Raw genomic sequence first — 24,683 nt, forward strand, 5'->3', positions numbered from 1 at the left:
TATTTGATCTTGGGGAAGGGGAACAGAGTATGACCAGATGCTATTTTAATCTATTTGATCTTGGGGGAGGGGAACAGAGTATGACCAGATGCTATTTTAATCTATTTGATCTTGGGGAGGGAGAGGGTTATTTTAATCTATTTGAACAGAGTATGACCAGATGCTATTTTAATCTATTTGATCTTGGGAGAGGGGAACAGAGTATGACCAGATGCTATTTTAATCTATTTGATCTTGGGAGAGGGGGAGGGGAACAGAGTATGACCAGATGCTATTTTAATCTTTCCTCAGAGCATCTGATAATGACAACACTATAAAGCCAGATATTATAATCATATTTTATTCAGAAATAAACTATTTAAAGCATAATTTCAGTGACAACAATCAGTAATTTTCAAATTAAAGGACCAAAAGTTCATCCTTTATACAGCCTTCTGTAGAACTAATTATTTCTCTTGAAGTCGGTTACTCAAATATTCATCTGCAACAGCATAAATGTGAACAGTTTCTTACAAACAACATAAAACACTACCAAGAGCTATGATTTTGTGCAAAATCATAGCCTACATAAAAAGATCTAACTCATAAACACAACAAGGCAAGTAGCATCTTCTGAGTACATTAAGAGATTTTCTTCTAAAATGTGCATTTATTGAAGGTAAACTCAAGACAACAAGCAAAAATCTCTCACCTTCTTAAATTTACTTAGATGTAAGTAACATTGAATACTTCATTTAACATATCAGTTTTCTCAACAGCAATGTGTTGATTCATATGTTGTATTTTTTCCTAAATTGAAAATGTATTTCTGATAGATATTTGCTTCTAGTCACATAATAGCCTTTCTCATTTAGTGCTGCCCTCTATATGCACACATTTTGGCTTCTCACTAGCCTTGATACTCTAGTCTACCCCACATGTTGAGTGTGGTACAGATGCAGTTATGCTATAGCATGCAAATAATGGAGAATCCTTCACCAATAGGATTGTGACACATCCTCCTTGCACAGCTGACTCCCTTTATACTGTAGAATCCAATCTTCTCTTGAAGATAAGGCAAAAAACATTCAAGGAGAATGATGCCTCTTGATAGACATTGTGAAAATACATGTCACTGAATGAAGAAGAAATGAGTATGTACAATTTTTGATTGGCATGCCAAATGATGTAAAGTGCTCTGGGGTGCATCAGACCATAACTGGTGGGTCAACTCCACTGAAACAACTGATGGCATAGGGTATTAATTATCTGGTCTGTAGTAGGAACAGGATCCCTACTGTTTTCACCTCAACACAAGGAAGTAAAAGGAAAATTACTTCCATTTTGTCATTGCAGTGAGGACACAGACCCCATACACAACCAACACTAAGTCACTTGTAAGTAGCACTGGGAATTTATCTTCCGGTCTGAGGTAGGACAAGGGCTCCTACCTGTCTTGGTGTTGTACCTGTTGAGTCAACAGCCTAAACTGATGTGTAGTGAGGGAAGGAGAACCATAACAAGAGGTCATGAAAGTCCAAGTCCCCAAAAGAGAAAGGACGATTGTGTAGATAGGATTGAGTCCTAAGAGCTTTTGGATCACAATTGAAATGAAGTAGGCTGGGCTCGAGACAGGAGTTGAGATGTTTGATGGGATAGAAGTAACAGCAGCTAACTCACTATATATTATAAATGTAGACTGAGAATGAATAATTCAAATGAAGGCCTTGACCAACTGATAAAAAAAACATAAGGTGCAGATGTTAGACCACACAGCAAAGCATGGAATAGATAAACTTGACCTTTGTTGATAAAAGGAAGATAACATCTGGATGTTGGGGAAATGCAAATGTGAATAACAGCACTTACAGTGGGCATTTACTCCAAAGACCCAGAGTAAATCCTCACTGAAATGTGAGGAAGGACTCCATGGTGAAACAAGGAAGTTTCAAGAAAACAGTCGAGATGTTAAAGATATACAACAGGATGCCAGTCCCTGGTGTTTTTGGGAACTATGAACAACCTGGAATAAAACCCTGAAGAAAGATGACTGACAAGTTTTATATTGATCTTGAGAGGAAAAGTGTGAACCACTTTAGAGAGAAGATAGCAACAAATAGGACCCTGAGATGAAGGAGGGTAGAGATGGTATGTGGAGATAATGGAGAAACCTTCTGACAACACATGAAGAATCCAAGTATCCAAATTGTTCCCAAAGTGCACAGACTTATATAAATGTGCTCTGACCTTGCCAGAATTTATGGAATGGTTACTGGTACCATTGGTGGCAGGTAGCCTGGCATCAAAAATTTAACAGTTTGCCACTAAGACATGGAAAAAGTAAAAGGAGAAGGATAAGAAACAGGAATGGGAGCAGGTGAAGGTTGGGAAAGGTGAGACACCCTGGACTTTAACACTCCTACGAAAAGTGGGGACTAATAGGCCCCAGAGCAACTTGAAAGGTTATTAATATTAGGCTAATAATTTTGTATTTAAATGAAATTGCCATTTAAATCCATTAATGAATGGATTAACGAGATTCCCACTGTCCCTATCTACTATCTAGCGAAACCACAGCCAGGGGAACGGGCTTGGAGAAATCAGGACTAGAAACATCTTTTCATAGGAGTGTTAAAGAAATCAGGAAGAGTTCCAAAAACCATTTGATGTGAAAATAAGACCACACTTAGGACCAGTAAATAAGACATGGGTAGGTCCATTTTAGTTAACAGCATGTCCATAACCATGATATTCCAACAACAAGAGTCAAGTTTGAAGGTAAATGGCCAGGGAAGACAAGCCCAAGGAACTGCAGGTTGAGGTGCAACAGTAGAGGTGTGTTGAAATTTAAAATTCATAGTTCAGTTGAAAGTAGAAACAAAACTAACCAATTACAGTAACTTTAAATTAACTGTAGCAAAAAACAAAAAACAATGAAGTTGTTTGATAAATTGAAAATGCAAAATTCTAAATCAAACATGTTTTCATACTACAGTGCCAAACTGAGAATTGTTGATTAGGTTCTGCAGTATAGAGGGAGCCAGCTGAGCCAGGAGGGTGTGTCGCACTCATATCAGTGCATGTTTATTTGCATGCTACAGAGTAGCAGTGCCAAGTCAAGCATGTAAGGTAGGTGAGAGTATCAAAAAATGTGCATATAGAGGGCAGCACTAAACAAGAAAAACTTGAGTTAAAGGATGTAAATTTTCATTTCATTACAGAAAATGTATCTTATCTGTGATAAGATACAAATGAAAGCTTAAAAGATCCTATCGATACACAATTACATCAGAAGCCAGAACAGGAAAAGAAAGATTCAAACATGAGGTTGTATATCAAATCTACATAAAAAAAACAACTTTACACTGTGAATGAAACACTTTATTGAAAACTAATGTAGCTACTCTTGAGACCAAGTAGCAAACCTTCAAACCACCACAAATTTTCAATCATTTTCTGAATAACAATCTATTTATTTCCTAGAATTATACTTTAATAATTAGAATCTAAACCATATATTATCCAAAGCCTTTCTGTGAAAACCTTTGAGTAGTATTTCAGGTAGGCACAATAATGTAAAAAAGTAGAAAATTCCTATTGCAAAAAAATGTGGGAAAATTTAATTTATATTTTCTGCTCAAGCCTAAAAACAGACAAAATTCAACTCTACACAGTTTGAAAAGTTTTTAATGATTTTGGAACATATATTAATAGTTAACTTCCAGAGAACAAAATGTGTGTTACAACCTGTAGCAGTAACATAACTGATAGTCAGTAAATAGGAAACACAGAGAACATTCTGAAGTGGCAACATATCTGACAGCCAGTCAGTAAAACAGGAAACTTTAAGAACATTCTGTAGCAGTAACATAACTATTAGTTATGAAGAATAAGACATATTGGAAACATTTTGAAGCTATAAGAGTAAGTAACAGGATGAAATCCAGTGTCATAAATATGCATACCAGTTACAGTGACTGACAGTTAAGTATAGCAGAAACACTAAACATAACCTTGTATCAGTGATAGCAACTGACAGTAAGTGATGCAATGTGGAAAGTGTATAACATATACCATTGACAAAAACTGATATTTAGTCATATATACTGGAAAACAATAAACACATCCTATCACAAATTCAGTAACCACCAAGTGAAATATAGCACTTTAAAAACCATCAAACAAACACTGTCTCTTAAGGCACAAAAAGGCATTTGTAGCAAGGTACCCACTGCTTCTTGAAGTACTGGGTGTTTTTTTTTTCTTATAGCAAAGCCACATCAGACTGTCTGCTGTGCCCACTGAAGAGAATCAACCCCCCAATTTTAGCAGTGTAAATCTGAAGACTTATCACTGTCTAACCGAGAGACCCCTCGAGATACTCTCAAACATTTAACATCACATTGTGCTAAGTGTACCTCCTAGTCCTATCAGACACAAAGTGTCACACTGTATACATTGCACCTTGTAGCACAAGCAGACACATATTGTGTTACAACATGCACAACATATCTTGTAGCACTAACAGGCAAGTAAGGTGTTACGGTCTGCAACTAAAATAAATCTCAAAATACTTAAAGTTTCAAAACAATAACAACAAAACTACAAATGGATGTGTACTACTTAGGAATGAAGAATGATTACAGGGAAAAAATAAATAATTGTTTTCTTCTTTATTACAAACATTATTTTTTTGATGTATGGATAAAAACTATAAATTTGTAGAAGTTTTTTCAGAAGCTACACTGAGATTAAAAAAGAAAGTGAATCTTAGGCCAGGTCACCATTAGGTTCAGGTTGCTATCACTTCCAAAGCACAAGAGCCTTGCTTTTTACAAGTACTATAGCATTAGGTTCAGGTTGCTATCACTTCCAAAGCACAAGAGCCTTGCTTTTTACAAGTACTATACATAGAAATTCTGTGTCACTTTAAAATAATTCCAACTACAGTAAAAAAGCACTGCATAACACCAAAGCTCTCAAATTATTGAAAACTTCACAGGTTCAACAACAATTAAATGTACAATGAATGTGAGTGGCCAACATATTTAATACATGGTACAATATCACAATTCACTTAAAGAAAAAGTTTTCTTGGAGATTGGCTTTGTATGCCTAATCAAACAAAGGTTTTCTTACCAAGATTGAGTGTGTCCCTAATCAAACAAAGGTTTTCTTACCAAGATTGATTGTGTCCCTAACCAAACAAAGGTTTTCTTACCAAGATTGATTGTGTCCCTAACCAAACAAAGGTTTTCTTACCAAGATTGAGTGTGTCCCTAATCAAATGTTTCTTTACTAAGATTGTGTCCCAAATCAAACAAAGGTTTTCTTACCAAGATTGAGTGTGTCCCTAATCAAATGTTTCTTTACTAAGATTGTGTCCCAAATCAAATAAAGGTTTTCTTACCAAGATTGAGTGTGTCCCTAATCAAACGTTTCTTTACTAAGATTGTGTCCCAAATCAAACAAAGGTTTTCTTACCAAGATTGAGTGTGTCCCTAATCAAATAAAGGTTTTCTTACCAAGATTGAGTGTGTCCCTAATCAAACAAAGGTTTTCTTACCAAGATTGAGTGTGTCCCTAATCAAACAAAGGTTTTCTTACCAAGATTGAGTGTGTCCCTAATCAAACAAAGGTTTTCTTACCAAGATTGCTTGTGTCCCTAACCAAACAAAGGTTTTCTTACCAAGATTGAGTGTGTCCCTAATCAAATAAAGGTTTTCTTACCAAGATTGAGTGTGTCCCTAATCAAATAAAGGTTTTCTTACCAAGATTGAGTGTGTCCCTAATCAAACAAAGGTTTTTCCTTGGAGAATAATTCTGTGCCCCTAATTTCCTTGTAAAGTTGCACTGGCAACTTAAACATCCAAACTCCACTGAACCATTAAGTGGAGATTGGTAGGAATACTTTCCTTCTCATTTCACTCTACTGCTTTATCCTAAATAAATAAATAAATGTACATATGCATTAATAATAATACACCAAACACCATTAAGCAACATCTGGTCCACACTATAAAATGATGTGCTCATAACGAAAGGAAAACATGTTTTATCATATTACTTATGAACGTTTTAAATTCACAATTTTTGTATCTTTTGAGACAAACCTAACATAAAGTAATGGCTATAAAACATACACAAACATTTGTACAGATTGAAATTAAATTACATTTGAAAAATGAGTATTACATTAACAAGTTAGAAATTGAAACAGCTTAAAGTGGCTGAAAGTTGTCGACATTAATTCTTTCATACACCCAAATAAAACAACTATAGGTTAAAACTAGAGATTTCTTCTCCAAAACAGTTTAATTTGTGGCTTAATATGTCACTTAATAACTAGATCTTTCATAGCTCTTTACTGTAGCAATTTATCAAAGTAAAATCAACACTTTAACTACATACAGTACACTAGGCAGTTATACATAAGGTTGAGTACATTATATTAAAACGAATTTGTATATCTAAATCAGCAAGTCAGGTGACAACTGATATAATGTTGTAGTGGACAGTAAGAACTACATTTTTACATTGTTTAGTTCTCTAAGGTAGTAAGATGCCATTGAAAACTGATTACTTTTTAATACAAGATATTCACACACCCAAATCACAAACCTTTCCAGATCTAGAATTGAGAATTTTCAAGATGAGGATATCCCTTGTCTAAATTCCATTAGAAAACAAATGGATAAGGAACAACTTGACGCATGAAAACCATCCAGAAAGAGGCCTGAACATGAACACTAGCAAAGATAAGTGGAAGTATAACATAACATGTGAGAATTCACAAGCAGAAAAATGGCAAAAGCTGTCCACATGCTCCATTAATTAATGACAAAATCCATGTTTACACAAGTTACTTCCATGACATATTTGTTTAAATGCATCATAACTCAATCAGCTAGAGATAAAGTGGGTATCCATGCTATTTCTCATAAAGACAAAGTGGTTAAGTTACTGGATCCAGTACCCAGGCAATGATCAAACAACTAAACAGGGACTGGGAAATGCCATTTTCATACCTTAGATGGCAAGCTGGAGAAAGGAATGTGCTTTGGACATGAAAGTTTCATAATCAAGCCTTCTGCAGTGGAAACTGCTCTGAAGGGCTATTTAAAATGTATATAGTCATCAGATATAGCATAACTGAACGTGGTGGCACTATGAGAACCCTTAATCACTTTAATATAAAGTACTCAACATCTCAGCAATATAATAACATAGCCATGTAGTAACACAGCTCTCTTTATAAAACCTAATAAAAGCACTAGTAAAGTGAAACGGAATCGAACAGAAGGAAACAGGGAAGAAACTAGTAACATGAATGTAACTTTAAACAAAAGGACTTCAAATGTAGTAAAACAAACACAGATTATTAGCACAAGAAAGAACATCCACATAAGCACTAAACACACAGATTTTAATATTATTATCGATTCGTACAAGTCTCATGAATCTGGTTCACTTTGGTTTGTTTATTTTTCCTTTAAGGCTGTGGTAGAGAAATAAGGAGAAGTTATGGTGAAAGTAAGGAAGCAGTCTTGTTTCTTACAACATATCTAACTGAATCCATGTAACATCTTGTTTCTTACAACATGTCTAACTGAATCCATGTAACATCTTGTTTCTTACAACATGTCTAACTGAATCCATGTAACATCTTGTTTCTTACAACATGTCTAACTGAATCCATGTAACATCTTGTTTCTTACAACATGTCTAACTGAATCCATGTAACATCTTGTTTCTTACAACATGTCTAACTGAATCCATGTAGCATCTTGTTTCTTACAACATGTCTAACTGAATCCATGTAACATCTTGTTTCTTACAACATGTCTAACTGAATCCATGTAACATCTTGTTTCTTACAACATGTCTAACTGAATCCATGTAACATCTTGTTTCTTACATGTCTAACTGAATCCATGTAACAAAGTTAACAGACTTGCTTTTATAATTCCATCCTTTTACTATTCCACTTTGTAGTAGCTGGTAATGAACAACTTGTTTCTTTTGTAGCAGTCTCTGTGAAGAAGTCATCATCAAAAGGATTGGTTCTTCTTTCAAAGATGCTTGGAGTATCTAGGATCAACGACTTATTTAAATCATTGGAGTAATATAGCTTTTATCACTTTCAAACAAGTAAGGAGAAGGACTGGTAGCCAAACAAAGTGATGAATGGTGTAAAGGATCCGACACAGATGTAAAAGGTTTATCAACTTCAACACCTGATGAACTATTGATGTTCACAAAGGACGACAAAGAGTCAATGTGGCCTTCATAGGGTGACAGAGAGCTATTAGTTCTTGTATAATGAGGTTTGATACCTAGAGCATTTTCACACACATTTTTCAAATCAGAACTATGGTACAAATCAGGAGTATTAGCTTCATATACATTCGCCACATTCGTCATCTTGCTAAAGGACTCTGCTCCATTTATAGCACTTAGACTAGCAGATTTATTTAGAGACTGAGGCCTGGGGGGTAAAGGGGGTGGGGTTGTTGTTGTTACATTAGAATATTTACCATCTTCAAATTGAGAAGCAAGTTCTAGGTCAAAAGCAAATGTTTCTTTTGACATTTCTGAGTCACTGATGGAGTTGGATTCTAATTCTTTACTTTTCAAATTTTCATTTTGGAAAGAAACTTCTGGAAGATTTTGTTCCTCTGAAACTAGTGTTGCTTTATCAGAATCCCCTACAGCTGCAAGTCTTTGTGAAAATGCTGGAACAGATATCCTTTCTGGGATTACTGGGATTGATGTCCTCTCAGGAACTAAAGGAAGTGATGTTCTTTTTGGAACCATTGTACTTGATTTTTTGTCATAAAATGTGGAATTTGTCTTATCCAAAACTATAGGAACTTTAATGCTTTCTCTATCTGGAGCTAAAGAAACTATAGTACTATCTTTAACTACTGGAACTGTTTCTTTATCTGAAACTAATGTAACTGTTGTTCTATCTCTGTTTGGGATTAGTGGTGGAACTGTTGTCCAATTTCTATCAGGAGCTAAGCAACCTGTTCTACTATAGCCATTCGAAGCTAAGGGAACTGTTGTTCTATCTCTATCTGGAATTAGTGGTGGAACTGCTATCCAATCTCTATCAGGAGCTAAGCAAACTGTTCTACTATATCCATTTGAAACTAAGGGAACTGTTGTTCTATCTCTATCTGAAACTGTTGTCCAACTTCTTTGTGGAACTATTGGAACTGTTGCAATATCTTTATCTGAAACTAAGGGTACTGGAACTATTGTTCTATCTCTTCCTGGAACTATTGAAACTGATGTGCTATCTTTGTATACAGATATTGGAACTGTTGTTCTATCTGGAACTACTGGAACTGTTGTTCTATCCCTATTTACATCTGTTAAAACTGATGTACTATCTCTATCTACAGCCACTGGAACTGTTGTTACATTTTTATCCATAACTATTGGAACTGTTGTTCTATCCCTGTCTACAGCTACTGGAACTGTTGTTCTATCCCTGTCTACAGCTACTGGAACTGTTGTTCTATCCCTGTCTACAGCTACTGGAACTGTTGTTCTATCCCTGTCTACAGCTACTGGAACTGTTGTTCTATCCCTGTCTACAGCTACTGGAACTGTTGTTCTATCCCTATCTACAGCTACTGGAACTGTTGTTCTATCCCTATCTACAGCTACTGGAACTGTTGTTCTATCCCTATTGGAACTGTTGTTCTATCCCTGTCTACAGCTACTGGAACTGTTGTTCTATCCCTGTCTACTGGAACTGTTGTTCTATCCCTGTCTAAAGCTACTGGAACTGTTGTTCTATCCCTGTTTACAGCTACTGGAACTGTTGTTCTATCCCTGTCTACAGCTACTGGAACTGTTGTTCTATCCCTGTCTACAGCTACTGGAACTGTTGTTCTATCCCTGTCTACAGCTACTGGAACTGTTGTTCTATCCCTGTCTACAGCTACTGGAACTGTTGTTCTATCCCTGTCTACAGCTACTGGAACTGTTGTTCTATCCCTGTCTACAGCTACTGGAACTGTTGTTCTATCCCTGTCTACAGCTACTGGAACTGTTGTTCTATCCCTGTCTACAGCTACTGGAACTGTTGTTCTATCCCTGTCTACAGCTACTGGAACTGTTGTTCTATCCCTGTCTACAGCTACTGGAACTGTTGTTCTATCCCTATCTACAGCTACTGGAACTGTTGTTCTATCCCTATCTACAGCTACTGGAACTGTTGTTCTATCCCTGTCTACAGCTACTGGAACTGTTGTTCTATCCCTGTCTACAGCTACTGGAACTGTTGTTCTATCCCTGTCTACAGCTACTGGAACTGTTGTTCTATCCCTATCTACAGCTACTGGAACTGTTGTTCTATCCCTGTCTACAGCTACTGGAACTGTTGTTCTATCCCTATCTACAGCTACTGGAACTGTTGTTCTATCCCTGTCTACAGCTACTGGAACTGTTGTTCTATCCCTATCTACAGCTACTGGAACTGTTGTTCTATCCCTGTCTACAGCTACTGCAACTGTTGTTCTATCCCTATCTACAGCTACTGGAACTGTTGTTCTATCCCTATCTACAGCTACTGGAACTGTTGTTCTATCCCTATCTACAGCTACTGGAACTGTTGTCCTAAGTATTTCCACTTGTTGATTATCTAAAAATAAACTTGTTTTTTTATGTTTCACTGTTGACATTTCTCCAAGCAGTGGATGGGATACTTGTTCAAGAAATGTAGGTTTGGTTGTAACAGCTGGAAGATGTGAGGTTGTTGATCTATTTGTAGTTTTGGAGACTGAAGAAGTTTCAAGTTCATCTGGAACTAGAGGAAAACATGAATTATCTGCATTTACTGAAATTCCAGCTTTATCTGTCATGTGTTTAGATAATGTGTTAGTAATGTCAGAGATCAGAACATTTTTAGTAGTTGTTGGTTCATTAATGTTAAAAGAAAGTGGATAGTCAGTTGATTCTTCGCTCACATCACATTCTGGAAGAACAGCTGGATCACTCATACTATCAGTATGTCTAAAAAACTCTGATTTTTTCAAAATATAGTGATTTACAAAAATGTCTGATTCGTCAATACACGGTGAGGACGAAGAAGAAATTTGTCTTCCTGAAGACAAACTGCTTTCCACCTGATGCTTTGTTTCACTTCTTTCACCTACATCAACTGCCAGCCTTACATCATTAATTTGGTTACTAGAAAATGACATAGCATTAGACTTGCAAGATGCTGAAGGGTAGGAATAACTAGAGACCTGACCTACAACCTTCAATTGACACGTGGGTTCATCTACAAACTGTACCCAAGACAATGATGACGATGACTCTTTACTGGATTCCGAAGAATGGGATAACATGGATGGTGATGATGGCACAAACATATTAACACAAAGAGACTTGGAAGACTTGTTACCATTACTTCCTTTACTCACTTCAAGAGGAGAAACACTTTCTATTCTACTCTCCTTCTTTGCTCTGTCTTTCTGTGCTGTTTCTAGCATGTCCACGTGATTAGCAGCCGAGGCTACCTTATCATGACCCAACTGATCTCTGTACAGAAGATCTAGCTCAGTTAGAGTGTAGAACATGGACCGAGATTGTCTAGAAGGATTTAAATTATGATCCGATGTAGCATGACTAATTTTCTCCATTCCATTAGGAGACTTCCCTGGCTGTTGAGTTGAAGAATCAACTCGTATGAAATTAGTAAAATCAGCACCCTCTTTTTCAGTCAAACCTCTACTGTCAAACATCACTGAGTTTTCTTTCAACTGACTGATGACTTCTTGCTTCGAAGAAGGCGGCTGGTCAAACGTTTGAGGTGGGTTTTCTTCTTGCTATTGATAGTTGATTAAAAAACAATGAGTTTGATATTTTAATCATTTAAAACCCTAACTAAAATTCTAAACAACTATTGGCTGTTTTAATTGTGAATACTGTTAAAGTACAATTAAACCGACAACAAAAGGAAAAGACAGTGTTCATGTAATACTTTCCATAGCTCAATTAAAACATTTATTTCTGAAGTGTTATTATTTCAAAAAACATACAAGTACAATTATTTGGCAAAATTTCAGTTTATTTTTAATGAGTTGCCTTAAGTGAACATTTTAATTAGTTGGACAAAAAATGCAACTCAATCTAGTCTTTTTACTGGACAAACAGAGTGGCTAGTGATGTTCACAGCTCACTGTTACATGTCACACACATTAAGACTTGTGGAGTTCACAGTCCATGATACATGTTACACACATTAAGACTTGTGGTGTTCACAGTCCATGATACATGTTACACACATTAAGACTTGTGGTGCTCACAGCCCACTGTTACATGTTACACACATTAAGACTTGTGGTGTTCACAGCCCACTGTTACATGTTACACACATTAAGACTTGTGGTGTTCACAGTCCATGATACATGTTACACACGCTAAAGCTTGTGGTGTTCACAGCCCATGATACATGTTACACACATTAAGACTTGTGGTGTTCACAGTCCATGATACATGTTACACACGTTAAAGCTTGTGGTGTTCACAGTCCATGATACATGTTACACACGTTAAAGCTTGTGGTGTTCACAGTCCATGATACATGTTACACACGTTAAAGCTTGTGATGTTCACAGTCCATGATACATGTTACACACATTAAGACTTGTGGTGTTCACAGTCCATGATACATGTTACACACGTTAAAGCTTGTGGTGTTCACAGCCCATGATACATGTTACACACATTAAGACTTGTGGTGTTCACAGTCCATGATACATGTTACACACGTTAAAGCTTGTGGTGTTCACAGTCCATGATACATGTTACACACGTTAAAGCTTGTGATGTTCACAGTCCATGATACATGTTACACACATTAAGACTTGTGGTGTTCACAGTCCATGATACATGTTACATGCATTAGAGTTTGTGATGTTCACAGTCCATGATACATGTTACACACATTAAAACTTGTGATGTTCACAGTCAATGATACATGTTACACACATTAAGACTTGTGGTGTTCACAGTCCATGATACATGTTACATGCATTAGAGTTTGTGATGTTCACAGTCCATGATACATGTTACACACATTAAAACTTGTGATGTTCACAGTCCATGATACATGTTACACACATTAAGACTTGTGGTGTTCACAGTCCATGATACATGTTACATGCATTAGAGTTTGTGATGTTCACAGTCCATGATACATGTTACACACATTAAAACTTGTGATGTTCACAGTCAATGATACATGTTACACACATTAAGACTTGTGGTGTTCACAGTCCATGATACATGTTACATGCATTAGAGTTTGTGATGTTCACAGTCCATGATACATGTTACACACATTAAAACTTGTGATATTCACAGTCCATGATACATGTTAAACATGAAAGCTTGTGATGTTTATAGTCCATCATGCATGTTAAACATGAAAGCTTGTGATGTTCACAGTCCACCATTACGTTACAAATAAAAAGATCAAAAGTTATTCTTACAGTCATATGTTAATGGGAATGTCAGCTGATATATTACTGACATAATATAAAATCAAACACTTGTTAGCTTGGGAGTTTCTAGAATCATTGACAATATCACTAATGTGGCTTATGGGATGGTGTTATAAATAACCATATCATCTGTAAAGTGTACACACAAGATGAATAAGTTAGTTATAACAACACACATTTAAATTGTTAATGTAAGTTAGTTGATAGTTCTTGATGCCAGATAGATCCAAAAACTCTCTTTTAAATAAATAATTGTTTTCATACTTTTTGAGGCTTATTGTTTGATTCACTTTCTGTATTAGTTACGTCTGTTACTATGGCTTCTGATGTGACAGTTCCACCAGTGGACAGCACAATATCAGATTCTGATTTGTCAACAGCTCTCTTCAAATCATCCTTGTTAGCTTGAGTAGATTCTTTCTTTTTCTTCTCAAGAACAGTTTGAAACAAGTCTCTTAGTACGAGCGTAACCTCTGAAGCCTACATAAACCATTTGCTTAGAAAAATCCAGTCAGAAACTATTTTAAGTTAAACACAATTTAATAATTTAATTATTATGTACTTAGAAACAGTATTTTTAGTTTATTTGAAGTTAGAAGTACACTAGGAGTCATACTTACAACTTAAAGTAAATTTAACAAATACTCTGAAGATACACTTATCACCTTACCAGTTCAGAGGTGCTCTTACCATCTTACCAGTTCAGAGGTGCTCTTACCATCTTACCAGTTCAGAGGTGCTCTTACCATCTTACCAGTTTAGAGGTTCTCTTACCATCTTACCAGTTTAGAGGTTCTCTAACCATCTTACCAGTTCAGAGGTTCTCTAACCATCTTACCAGTTTAGAGGTTCTCTAACCATCTTACCAGTTCAGAGGTGCTCTTACCATCTTACCAGTTCAGAGGTGCTCTTACCATCTTACCAGTTCAGAGGTGCTCTTACCATCTTACCAGTTCAGAGGTGCTCTTACCATCTTACCAGTTCAGAGGTGCTCTTACCATCTTACCAGTTCAGAGGTGCTCTTACCATCTTACCAGTTCAGAGGTGCTCTTACCATCTTACCAGTTCAGAGGTGCTCTTACCATCTTACCAGTTCAGAGGTGCTCTTACCATCTTACCAGTTTAGAGGTGCTCTTACCATCTTACCAGTTTAGAGGTTCTCTTACCATCTTACCAGTTTAGAGGTTCTCTAACCATCTTACCAGTTCAGAGGTTCTCTAACCATCTTACCAGTTCAGAGGTTCTCTTACCATCTTACCAGTTTAGAGGTTCTCTTACCATCTTACCAGTTTAGAGGTGCTCTTATCACCATACCAGTTTAGAGGTGCTCTTACCATCTTACCAGTTTAGAGGTTCTCTTACCATCTTACCAGTTTAGAGGTGCTCTTACCATCTTACTACCTTCACTGTTTTAAAACAAATTTTGAATCTTGAACTGAAAAATTAAACTGACAATTTTGATAGTTAACAATTATAGTTACATTTTTTATGGCTTATATTCTAAGTTTTTACAACTTGGAACTTAAGGAATTATTTTAATCCATTCCACAAGTAAGTACTATCACACACTTCTGTCTCTGTATTCCCATTATGTACATAGAATCTATAAACAAACAGTTTGTGACTGATACAACTTGGAACTTAAGCAATTATTTTAATCCATTCCACAAGTAAGTACTATCACACACTTCTGTCTCTGTATTCCCATTATGTACACAGAATCTATAAACAACCAGTTTGTGACTGATACAACTTGGAACTTAAGGAATTATTTTAATCCATTCCACAAGTAAGTACTATCACACACTTCTGTCTCTGTATTCCCATTATGTACACAGAATCTATAAACAACCAGTTTGTGACTGATACAACTTGGAACTTAAGGAATTATTTTAATCCATTCCACAAGTAAGTACTATCACACACTTCTGTCTCTGTATTCCCATTATGTACATAGAATCTATAAACAAACAGTTTGTGACTGATACAACTTGGAACTTAAGCAATTATTTTAATCCATTCCACAAGTAAGTACTATCACACACTTCTGTCTCTGTATTCCCATTATGTACACAGAATCTATAAACAACCAGTTTGTGACTGATACAACTTGGAACTTAAGGAATTATTTTAATCCATTCCACAAGTAAGTACTATCACACACTTCTGTCTCTGTATTTCCATTACGTACACAGAATCTATAAACAACCAGTTTGTGACTGATACAACTTGGAACTTAAGGAATTATTTTAATCCATTCCACAAGTAAGTACTATCACACACTTCTGTCTCTGTATTCCCATTATGTACATAGAATCTATAAACAACCAGTTTGTGACTGATACAACTTGGAACTTAAGGAATTATTTTAATCCATTCCACAAGTAAGTACTATCACACACTTCTGTCTCTGTATTCCCATTATGTACATAGAATCTATAAACAACCAGTTTGTGACTGATACAACTTGGAACTTAAGGAATTATTTTAATCCATTCCACAAGTAAGTACTATCACACACTTCTGTCTCTGTATTCCCATTATGTACACAGAATCTATAAACAACCAGTTTGTGACTGATACAACTTGGAACTTAAGGAATTATTTTAATCCATTCCACAAGTAAGTACTATCACACACTTCTGTCTCTGTATTCCCATTATGTACATAGAATCTATAAACCAGTTTGTGACTGATACAACTTGGAACTTAAGGAATTATTTTAATCCATTCCACAAGTAAGTACTATCACACACTTCTGTCTCTGTATTCCCATTACGTACACAGAATCTATAAACAACCAGTTTGTGACTGATACGCACCGGTTTTTCAGTTTTTATAGCAACAAACTGATGACCTCTATCTGGTGAACCAAAAATGTAACCAAAAGACCTGTTGTCTACTGGATCTTGAGAGATGAAGGAAATTTCATGGACAAGGTGATGATACATCAGTTGCTGAATTAAAAAACAAACAATATCATTTGGGATTTACAGAGGGGCATAAAAAAAATCCCAAGTAAGATCTAACCTTATCAGAGAAACTTCAACCAAAACATTAGTTTGAACCTTGTTGAACCCAGCATCCACTTCAATAGATCATAAGGTCATTACTATTAATAGAAAAATTAAAAACCATACTGAACACGTTTTAAGCTTATAAACTAAATAAGCATTCTGCTCATTATTATCCTAATAAACATTAAGATATGTAAAACTACATATAACATAGAACCAGCTATATAAATACTTAACTAGTATCTAGTTTTAACTTACAGAAATTCTTAGAATTTTACTTTGGTTTTCTATTATTTTTTGGAGTGTGAAATTTCCAAATTTTTCTTGTGAGAATGGAAATATTTATGAATTTTTCACATTAGACTTAAACCATTTTAAAATGTTGATCAGAAAGTTTGATAATTGAATTCACACTTGTGAAGATGTCAGACTACAGAACACAGAGAACACTTAATGATTCTTTCACTGTTGAAATGTTTCAACAGATCACGATCTTCACTACAGCAGACAGTTGTGAGATTAAATAATATCTCTAATATTTGTGTTAGTTTTTATTCTGAATTAAACTATTTTGCTGTTATATCACCAAAGATATCAAAAAACAAACTTTTTTAACAATTGAACACGAGTATTGAGCATTCAACAAAAACACCAATGTTGGGCTAAGAACAATCAGGTGATGGTTTTATTGATACGTGATGATATATATTGCTCAGAATTACCAAAAGCAAGTTTGATACTGTTTGTTTTGAATTTTGCACAAAGTTACATGAGGGCTATCTGCACTAGCCATCCCTAATTTAGCAGTGCGAGACTAGAGGGAAGGCAGCTAGTCATCACCACCCACTGCCAACTCTTGGGCTACTCTTTTATCGACAAATAGAGGGATTTATTGTCACATTATAATGCCCCCATGGCTGAAATGGCAAGCATGTTTGGTATGAAGGGGATTCAAACCCGAAACCTTCGGACTATGAGTCGAGTGCCTGAACCACCTGGCCACGTCGGGGCCCCAGAAAAAAAAAGTAAATGCACTCTTGAAAGAATGACAAAGAGAATAAGCCGCTTGTAGTTGATGATGCTAAATGTACTGATATACATTTATAAAGATGTTGAGTGTAAGTCTACAAAACTTGAATGACATGTCTTCTAACCTCAGTCTGAATGACAAGCATTTGCTGAAAACAAAAAGCCTCACCTCTGACCTTTCTTCATGTATCTTCATTCCATCAAATGATATATTCAAGGTAATTCTTTTTTTATGCCCTTTTGTTCGTTTTAAAGCGTCCTGAAAATAAAACATTATGTACAGTCATTTCGAGATAAACAAGGTTTGAACCTGTCACGTTCGCACACGAAAGAAATCTAACTGTAATTAGATTTAAAACTTGTAGAAAGTTGGAAATCTTGAGGTAAAACGGTGTTTCACTATTCAACAATGTCATATTTTAGTAGAATAAGGTTACAGTTTTTATAGATGAATAAAATTAATTTTGTTGGTTGAAAACAAGCCTTACTGATGGTTCAGATGTAATAAACTTTAAACATTTGGTGATGACACATTCATTATGACAAATCTCAGGGTTTTAAATTTAAAACTTGTTTATTTGAAGCTGCACCTGCCTGGAGAATAGGCCCAATAAAAAATAAATAAATTGGAACCATATAATCAATTCGTCCTTAACCCTTTTGCTTAAAGTACTAATACTACTACCATAAACTAATAATGATAGTGTGAACAAACAGATGTTATGAAATAAAATATTCCCTTTAAAAACAGATAACTGAAACTAAACATTTAAGTATGTGGTTTGTCTCTGAAATAAGAAAGTGGAGAAAGTTGAAATGAAAAAAATATTGTAATTTATTATACAGATAAGAAATGAATAAATCATAACTTTTTAGTGAAACGTGTGAATCCAACTTTTGCCTCTAAATTACCAGTTCACACAGGTGACACTGAAGTCAATTTTTGGACTATGCAGGTCTTAAAAGAATCGTAACTGATTAATACGACAACAACAGATCTGATGAGGAACTCAATCAGCATGAGTCCAAAACATCATCTCCAAAACAAGACAGATGGCAGGATCTGTCCATTGAGAAAACTATTAAACATGTCAAGACATGATGCCTAAAACGTTCTTTAAAAGAAGACGTTACCTGCTGGTAATGGAGTATCATTAAGAACCTAGTGGTGCTGGTACTCACAATAATGTTCATCAGTTATTCAACATGTCTCGTTATTGGTGAATCTAAATAAAACAGTCCAGAATAGAATTGAACACAGAAATAATTTCAAAAAAAATTTTTTTTTTTTCAGTGTAATATAGGACAGGAGAATATTAAAGGAGTTAATACAACAATTACTGGAAGACTTAAATATCTTGCTTTGTGAAATTATAAGTGATTTATACTTAAGAATATTATTGTATTGTTATTTTCTTAATAACCATTTAGGAAAATATTTTTTAATTGATTACATATCAGTAAATTTGTTTTTATAAATCAGTAAAGCAAGTCACAATTTTATATGTGACTAAAACTAATTTGTATTTATCTTTTTCCAACCTGCCGTGTTCATCACAACACCATTTATCTAGGAATATTTCTCTCATCGATGGACTTGTGCTTTAACACAAAAAAACAAAACACATTTAAGCTTCAATAAATTGTTATTCTCAAAAATGTTATCTTTATTTCTTTGATAGGTTAAATATTAATCACAAACCTTAAGTTTTTGAAGAGATCTCTGGCATATAACCTTCCCTCTAGCTTCATTTATATGTTCTACACCAATCAGCTTGGCTTTGAACCTCACTCCTGCACCTTCAAACCTACTGTTTTCTGTAATGATTATTGTAAATATACATTCCTTATAATACCTTTACTGAAAGATCTCTTAATATATTTCTCAATGTAATGCAAAACAGAATAGAGGAACTCTACATGGTACAAAAACATGGTAATATATACACAAGACTTCACAATAATTTTCCTTACAATCAATCATCAAATTATTATCAATGTAAATAATGAGATAAACTAATGACTTTCATATCTTTGACTTACTTGCATAATGTAAAAAGTTAAATAAAACATTTATGACTTTGTAACCTGTTAAAAACATTATTTTTGTTTCTGATATTATATGGCTTAATATTTTATTGCATTAAACTCTGACAAAAGTTTAGAAATTAAAATATTAAAAAAAATATGCAGAGAGAATTATCAACTAGTGTGACTTATATTTGTTTGCACATGCAAAATACATTAAGAACTCAGTACATGAAACAAAAATGTTATAAAAACTTACAGAATGGTATACATTTTCTGCAACAAATTACCTATATTAACAATACACACTGTATGTTTTAATTTGATTACATAAAACAAATACATGGCAAGAGAAAAATTAAATGTGATAGCCAAACCACCATTTAGTATTAAATATCACAAAAATGTGGGAACTACTATATACAACACAAACTTTTGAGTTTTTAAGCTAAGTTCAAGAGAATGATCCGTGTGATAGTGTTAATTATTAACAAGCTTGTTTACCAGAAACTAAAGAGAAACATCAATAAGTATTGGACAATGACATTGGTACTCAAAAATCCAGTTGCTTGTCAGGTCTTATGTTATATAAGCCACCATGGTTTCTCTTACTATACAAGTAAAAATGATGAATTTGAGAATTTAAAGAAAATGTAGAAAATATTTCAAAACAATGCACAATACAAGTTTGATGAAAATAAGCCCATTCTGAGGCAATAGTTTGAAGATAGCTTGAATGGACAACAAAGAAAACTATTACAACTTTAACAGAATAATACATGTTTCAGCAAACATGGTGATGACAAAACTTTCTTAAAACTTTGTGCATCTCTTACTATGTTAAATTTTAATATAGTTTTCTTCATTAATGTGCTACACAAAAGTATTGTAATGTGCCACAAATTACAAAGAACAAGTGTATAAAAATGTTTAAAAAACATTCATTACGATCCACTGTAATTACATTTTAATGTAACCAAGCTTCGGTATTATCCGTCTAGCATGGATTCTTAAAGCAAAACTGATCTGACCATCTATGTGACCTCTAATACAGAATGAAAGCAGATCCTACTATAGTTTAACTTTAAAAAATAGAGCAGATTAAAACTATTAGTGCAGAAGAGAATTTCTGAAACAAAGACTGTTCTTCCACATTACCATAAACAAATAAAAGCACTTTTTAACAAACTTGGTGACTAAAGAAATTAAGAACTAAAAGTTGTAACAATTACAACTTACTCAAAAGTGTTTGAAAAGACAGTGATATGACATTTTTTAAAGTTTCCAATAAATTTCAATGATTTACGACACAAGGTTAGTTTAGCTCAGCATATTTATATTTTTCTATAACTGAAGTAGGACTAGCCTAGAATCATAATTACTTTTGCATAAATTTTTTTAAAGTGCTAAAGTGAAGTAAAATGTCAGTTAATTTTTACGTTAATTTAACTTTTAGCACGTGAGCGTACAATTTTCATATCTTCCTAGCGTTGTAGTCACCGAGTTATTTGTCAGTTCTAATTTAATGGTGAGAGCTACTGATAACAAAAAAAACCTATTTACCAAGTCATCTTTTAAATTTAAATGACTGAGGAGTTCATTACATAACAGTTTTATAAATTCTCCATCGCTCTAAGATAAATAAATAAAAACAAATTACACACTTCAAACTACTTACGTACACTTACAAGCTTTATTATAACAGTGTAATGAAAATTTCTTTACAATAAAGGTTTGGACCTACCATGTATCAAAGAAGCTTTGTTTTGTTCATTCTTACTTCCATCATACCTTGAGTTGTTGCTAGATTTACCATTGATTGATACTTGCATCTTTCTGGAAGTAACACTTCCTAAATCTCCAGTTTCATTTCCCTTCATGGTACTTTTAATCTTGAAAACAATGAAGAAGATAAATTTCAATATTGAAAAATTTAATAGCTTAATAAAATATGTACACATAGCCAAAACTAAATATTTACAATAAACAGATTCAGTTCAATAACTAATACTTTGATAATGATAATAAATGAGAAACCACAAAATGTAGAAAATCCACTTTACGTGCAAGAAAACTGGTAATTGTTATCAGCTTTTAGAATGATATAGCACATCAATGTTAAAAAAAACAAACCCTACTTTAATTAGAATTTCTGCCAAGAACCTCAACTCAAAATAATTTTCTGTGGACAGTACTCTATTAACTACTATGAGCAAGGGCTTAAATTCCTTTATCCCAACTGTCACAGCTGCTTTATTTATCACCTTAAATACAATTAACAGCAGTTTTGATAAACGTGCATTACTTTGAGTGTACAAAGTCATACTCTGGAACAAAAAGGTGTAGAAAATGCATACATTCATGATAAAATCAGATTTATTATAGATAGCTTACTTAAGATATTCAATGGTGATCTTTATGGATTTCTGTTGCTTTTAGGGTTTTAATTTTGTGATGTTTTTCCAAATGCACAGTTTGGTAACATTCTACATCTCTTGCATACTATTCAAGTAGTAACAGTCCATATTTGTTACATATTGTTTATGTGATAACAAACAAAGTTTTTTGCATACCATCTGTGTGGTAACAACAGAAGTTTCTGGCATACTGTTTATGTAGTAACAATCCAATTTGTTTTACATAGTGCTTATGAAGTAACAGTCCCACTTTTCTGCATTCTGTTTTTGAATGCTTAACTACTCAAACACCTAATCAGGAATCCACAGTCAAACTTAAGTAAGCTTTCCAAAATTAACTTTTAATTATCCTGAAATTCAGCTTATCTTCAAAGCTACATAAAAATCATGATTTATGTTTATCAGAGCAATTTAGGCTATTAATTACCTTTGAGAAAAATATTAAATATCCAAATCTCCAAATTAAGAGTATTATAAACAACACAAATTAGCATTTTTTTCTGACACTACACACAGTCTTTCTTGTGCAAAGGTTTGTCAGGAAAAAGTGCAAAGCTGAATCTTCTTTACCTAAGACATACCACAAAATTTAATCTATTTCAGTGATACAATTATATTCAACACGCAATATTAGTTGTTTTTAATTAAAATTATACAGTAAATAGAATTAATGTAGTAGTATATTTTTATGTTGTTTTTAAAACCAGCATAGCAAACCCTGTGTTAAACTGATAACCTAGAAGTCATTCCTATTATGTCTGCAAGCCCATTAAGGAAAACTTGGTTTGTTTTTTTTGTAAAGTTATGAAAACCTTTAGTTACAGATTTTTATTTCACATAACACTTTTAATTAAGAAAGTCAAAAGGGAACCTTAGATGAATTTTGCTACACAACATCAACATTTTCACACTTTTTTAGTTTGTCTGAATAAACTGAAATATTAAAACAACAAATAAACAGCTAATCTTTGAACCATTGGTAGAACTTACAGATAATCTACTGCACAATTTGTAAGTATCTTGTATTTACAGCAAAGCTACAAAAGCTATCTGCAGCCATCCCTAATTCTTAGAACACACCCACAGCTTAACGAATGATGAATATTTTGTGATATTGTAAGAATTTGAAATCAAGTTTACCAGGCATAAAGTCCAGAGCTCTACTACAGGGAAAGTTTGTAACCTATCATATAACACATTTGAATTTATAAATTTAAAAGTAAGTGCATTATGAATATGAATCTCATATTTGTTCTTCTTACTAACTTAGCACAGACACCTGCACATTAATAACAAACTTTTATAGACATGCAAGTTTTTGCAATGTTACAATCAGAAATGATTTGACAAGTTTGATGGCCAAAGCTATACTTAACACACATATAGTTTAATATTTGAACTTTCTTTTATGATATCCCAAAATTGGTTTTTTTTTATTTATTTTTTTTTGAATGAATTAACATTAACAACAACATGAAACTCGATTAAGCTGTAGAAATGTCTGCTTCATATCAAGTTACATATTTGTACTTTTGTTTAAACAACTCAACAAACATTACTGCTTATAACTAAGGAAATATACAAAACATGTTTCTTCCATAAATTATAGCCTAAACTTATTACTTCTTAAATTCATCAGCTACTTTTGACTGCTATTAATTCTAAAAAATGTCCAAAACGTATCTTCATACCGACAAAAACAATGTCACGCCTCCCAAATTCTATTCATTTTCTCAGCTTCTGTTTTGAACCTTTGTCTTATCTTATGATTTTAAGTCATACCCTGAAAACTCGAATGAAAGCTTTTGGCTTTGTGTTTACAGGGAATGTTTCAAAAATTTATTTTCAATGAAAATTTGTATCTGTAAATATATATATATATAATAAATGTAACGAATTATTTTCACCTGTAAAACGTAATGCAAAATAAACTTGTAAAATAATTATAAAAACAGACTAAAATAGAAAAAGACGCATTGTGACGTTTTGAAAATTTTATCATTATAAGGTATAACTTGTAGAAACGTTGCAATTTATCTTTTTTCTATCTTTCAGGATTTATAGTACATACTGGAGAGATTTAAATATCTGTACAATATAATAACAAAAAAAGACGACCTTTATTTTCAGATATTAACAAGTAACTTTTTACTTCCGTCAACGTTTCACCATGGCCAGTAATAATTAACATCAAACAATTCTTTAATGAGATGAAACAAAAATATTTATTACTAACTGGAGAATAAATGCTGGGCCCGGCATGGCCAAGCGTGTTAAGGCGTGCGACTCGTAATCTGAGGGTCCCGGGTTCGTATCCCGGTCGCGCTAAACATGCTCGCCCTTTCAGGCGTGGAGCGTTATAATATTACAGTCAATCCTACTATTCGTCGGTAAAAAAAGTAGCCCAAGAGTCTTCCCTCTAGTCTTACACCCCTAAATTAGGGACGGCTAGCACAGTTTCTGTTTTCTAACAAGTGATAACTGTCTTAAAATATTTGTTTATTCAATTCGTTAGGACGAAGCAATTATTTGTGTTTCATGCCATGTTATTCATGGATATAATAGTTGAATATATATATTTATAATACATGTGTAAAATATTATTAATATTCAATGTTCTACCAACAACTGGAGATGTTACTTCACCCTATACAAGACTATACTTGAAGCTACATGATTAGCGTGAG

The 24,683-nt window shown here is 34.0% G+C and overlaps 1 protein-coding gene across 1 annotated transcript; it reads right to left on the minus strand.

The window, feature by feature from the left end:
• Positions 1-324: 324 nt before the first annotated feature.
• LOC143250012 (uncharacterized) lies at positions 325-23,813 on the minus strand. The gene is made up of 9 exons (XM_076500647.1): positions 23,688-23,813; positions 21,324-21,471; positions 19,254-19,369; positions 17,721-17,810; positions 16,328-16,462; positions 13,770-13,985; positions 9,801-11,825; positions 7,429-9,693; positions 325-5,921 (listed from the first exon to the last, which is right to left on the minus strand). The coding sequence occupies exons 2-8, from the start codon at positions 21,457-21,459 to the stop codon at positions 8,089-8,091; spliced, it is 4,323 nt and encodes a 1,440-aa protein (XP_076356762.1). The 5' UTR covers positions 21,460-21,471; positions 23,688-23,813; the 3' UTR covers positions 325-5,921; positions 7,429-8,088.
• Positions 23,814-24,683: the final 870 nt, after the last annotated feature.

The sequence above is a fragment of the Tachypleus tridentatus genome, chromosome 4, assembly GCF_004210375.1.
Source record: "Tachypleus tridentatus isolate NWPU-2018 chromosome 4, ASM421037v1, whole genome shotgun sequence".
Taxonomy (NCBI): Eukaryota; Metazoa; Arthropoda; class Merostomata; order Xiphosura; family Limulidae; genus Tachypleus; species Tachypleus tridentatus.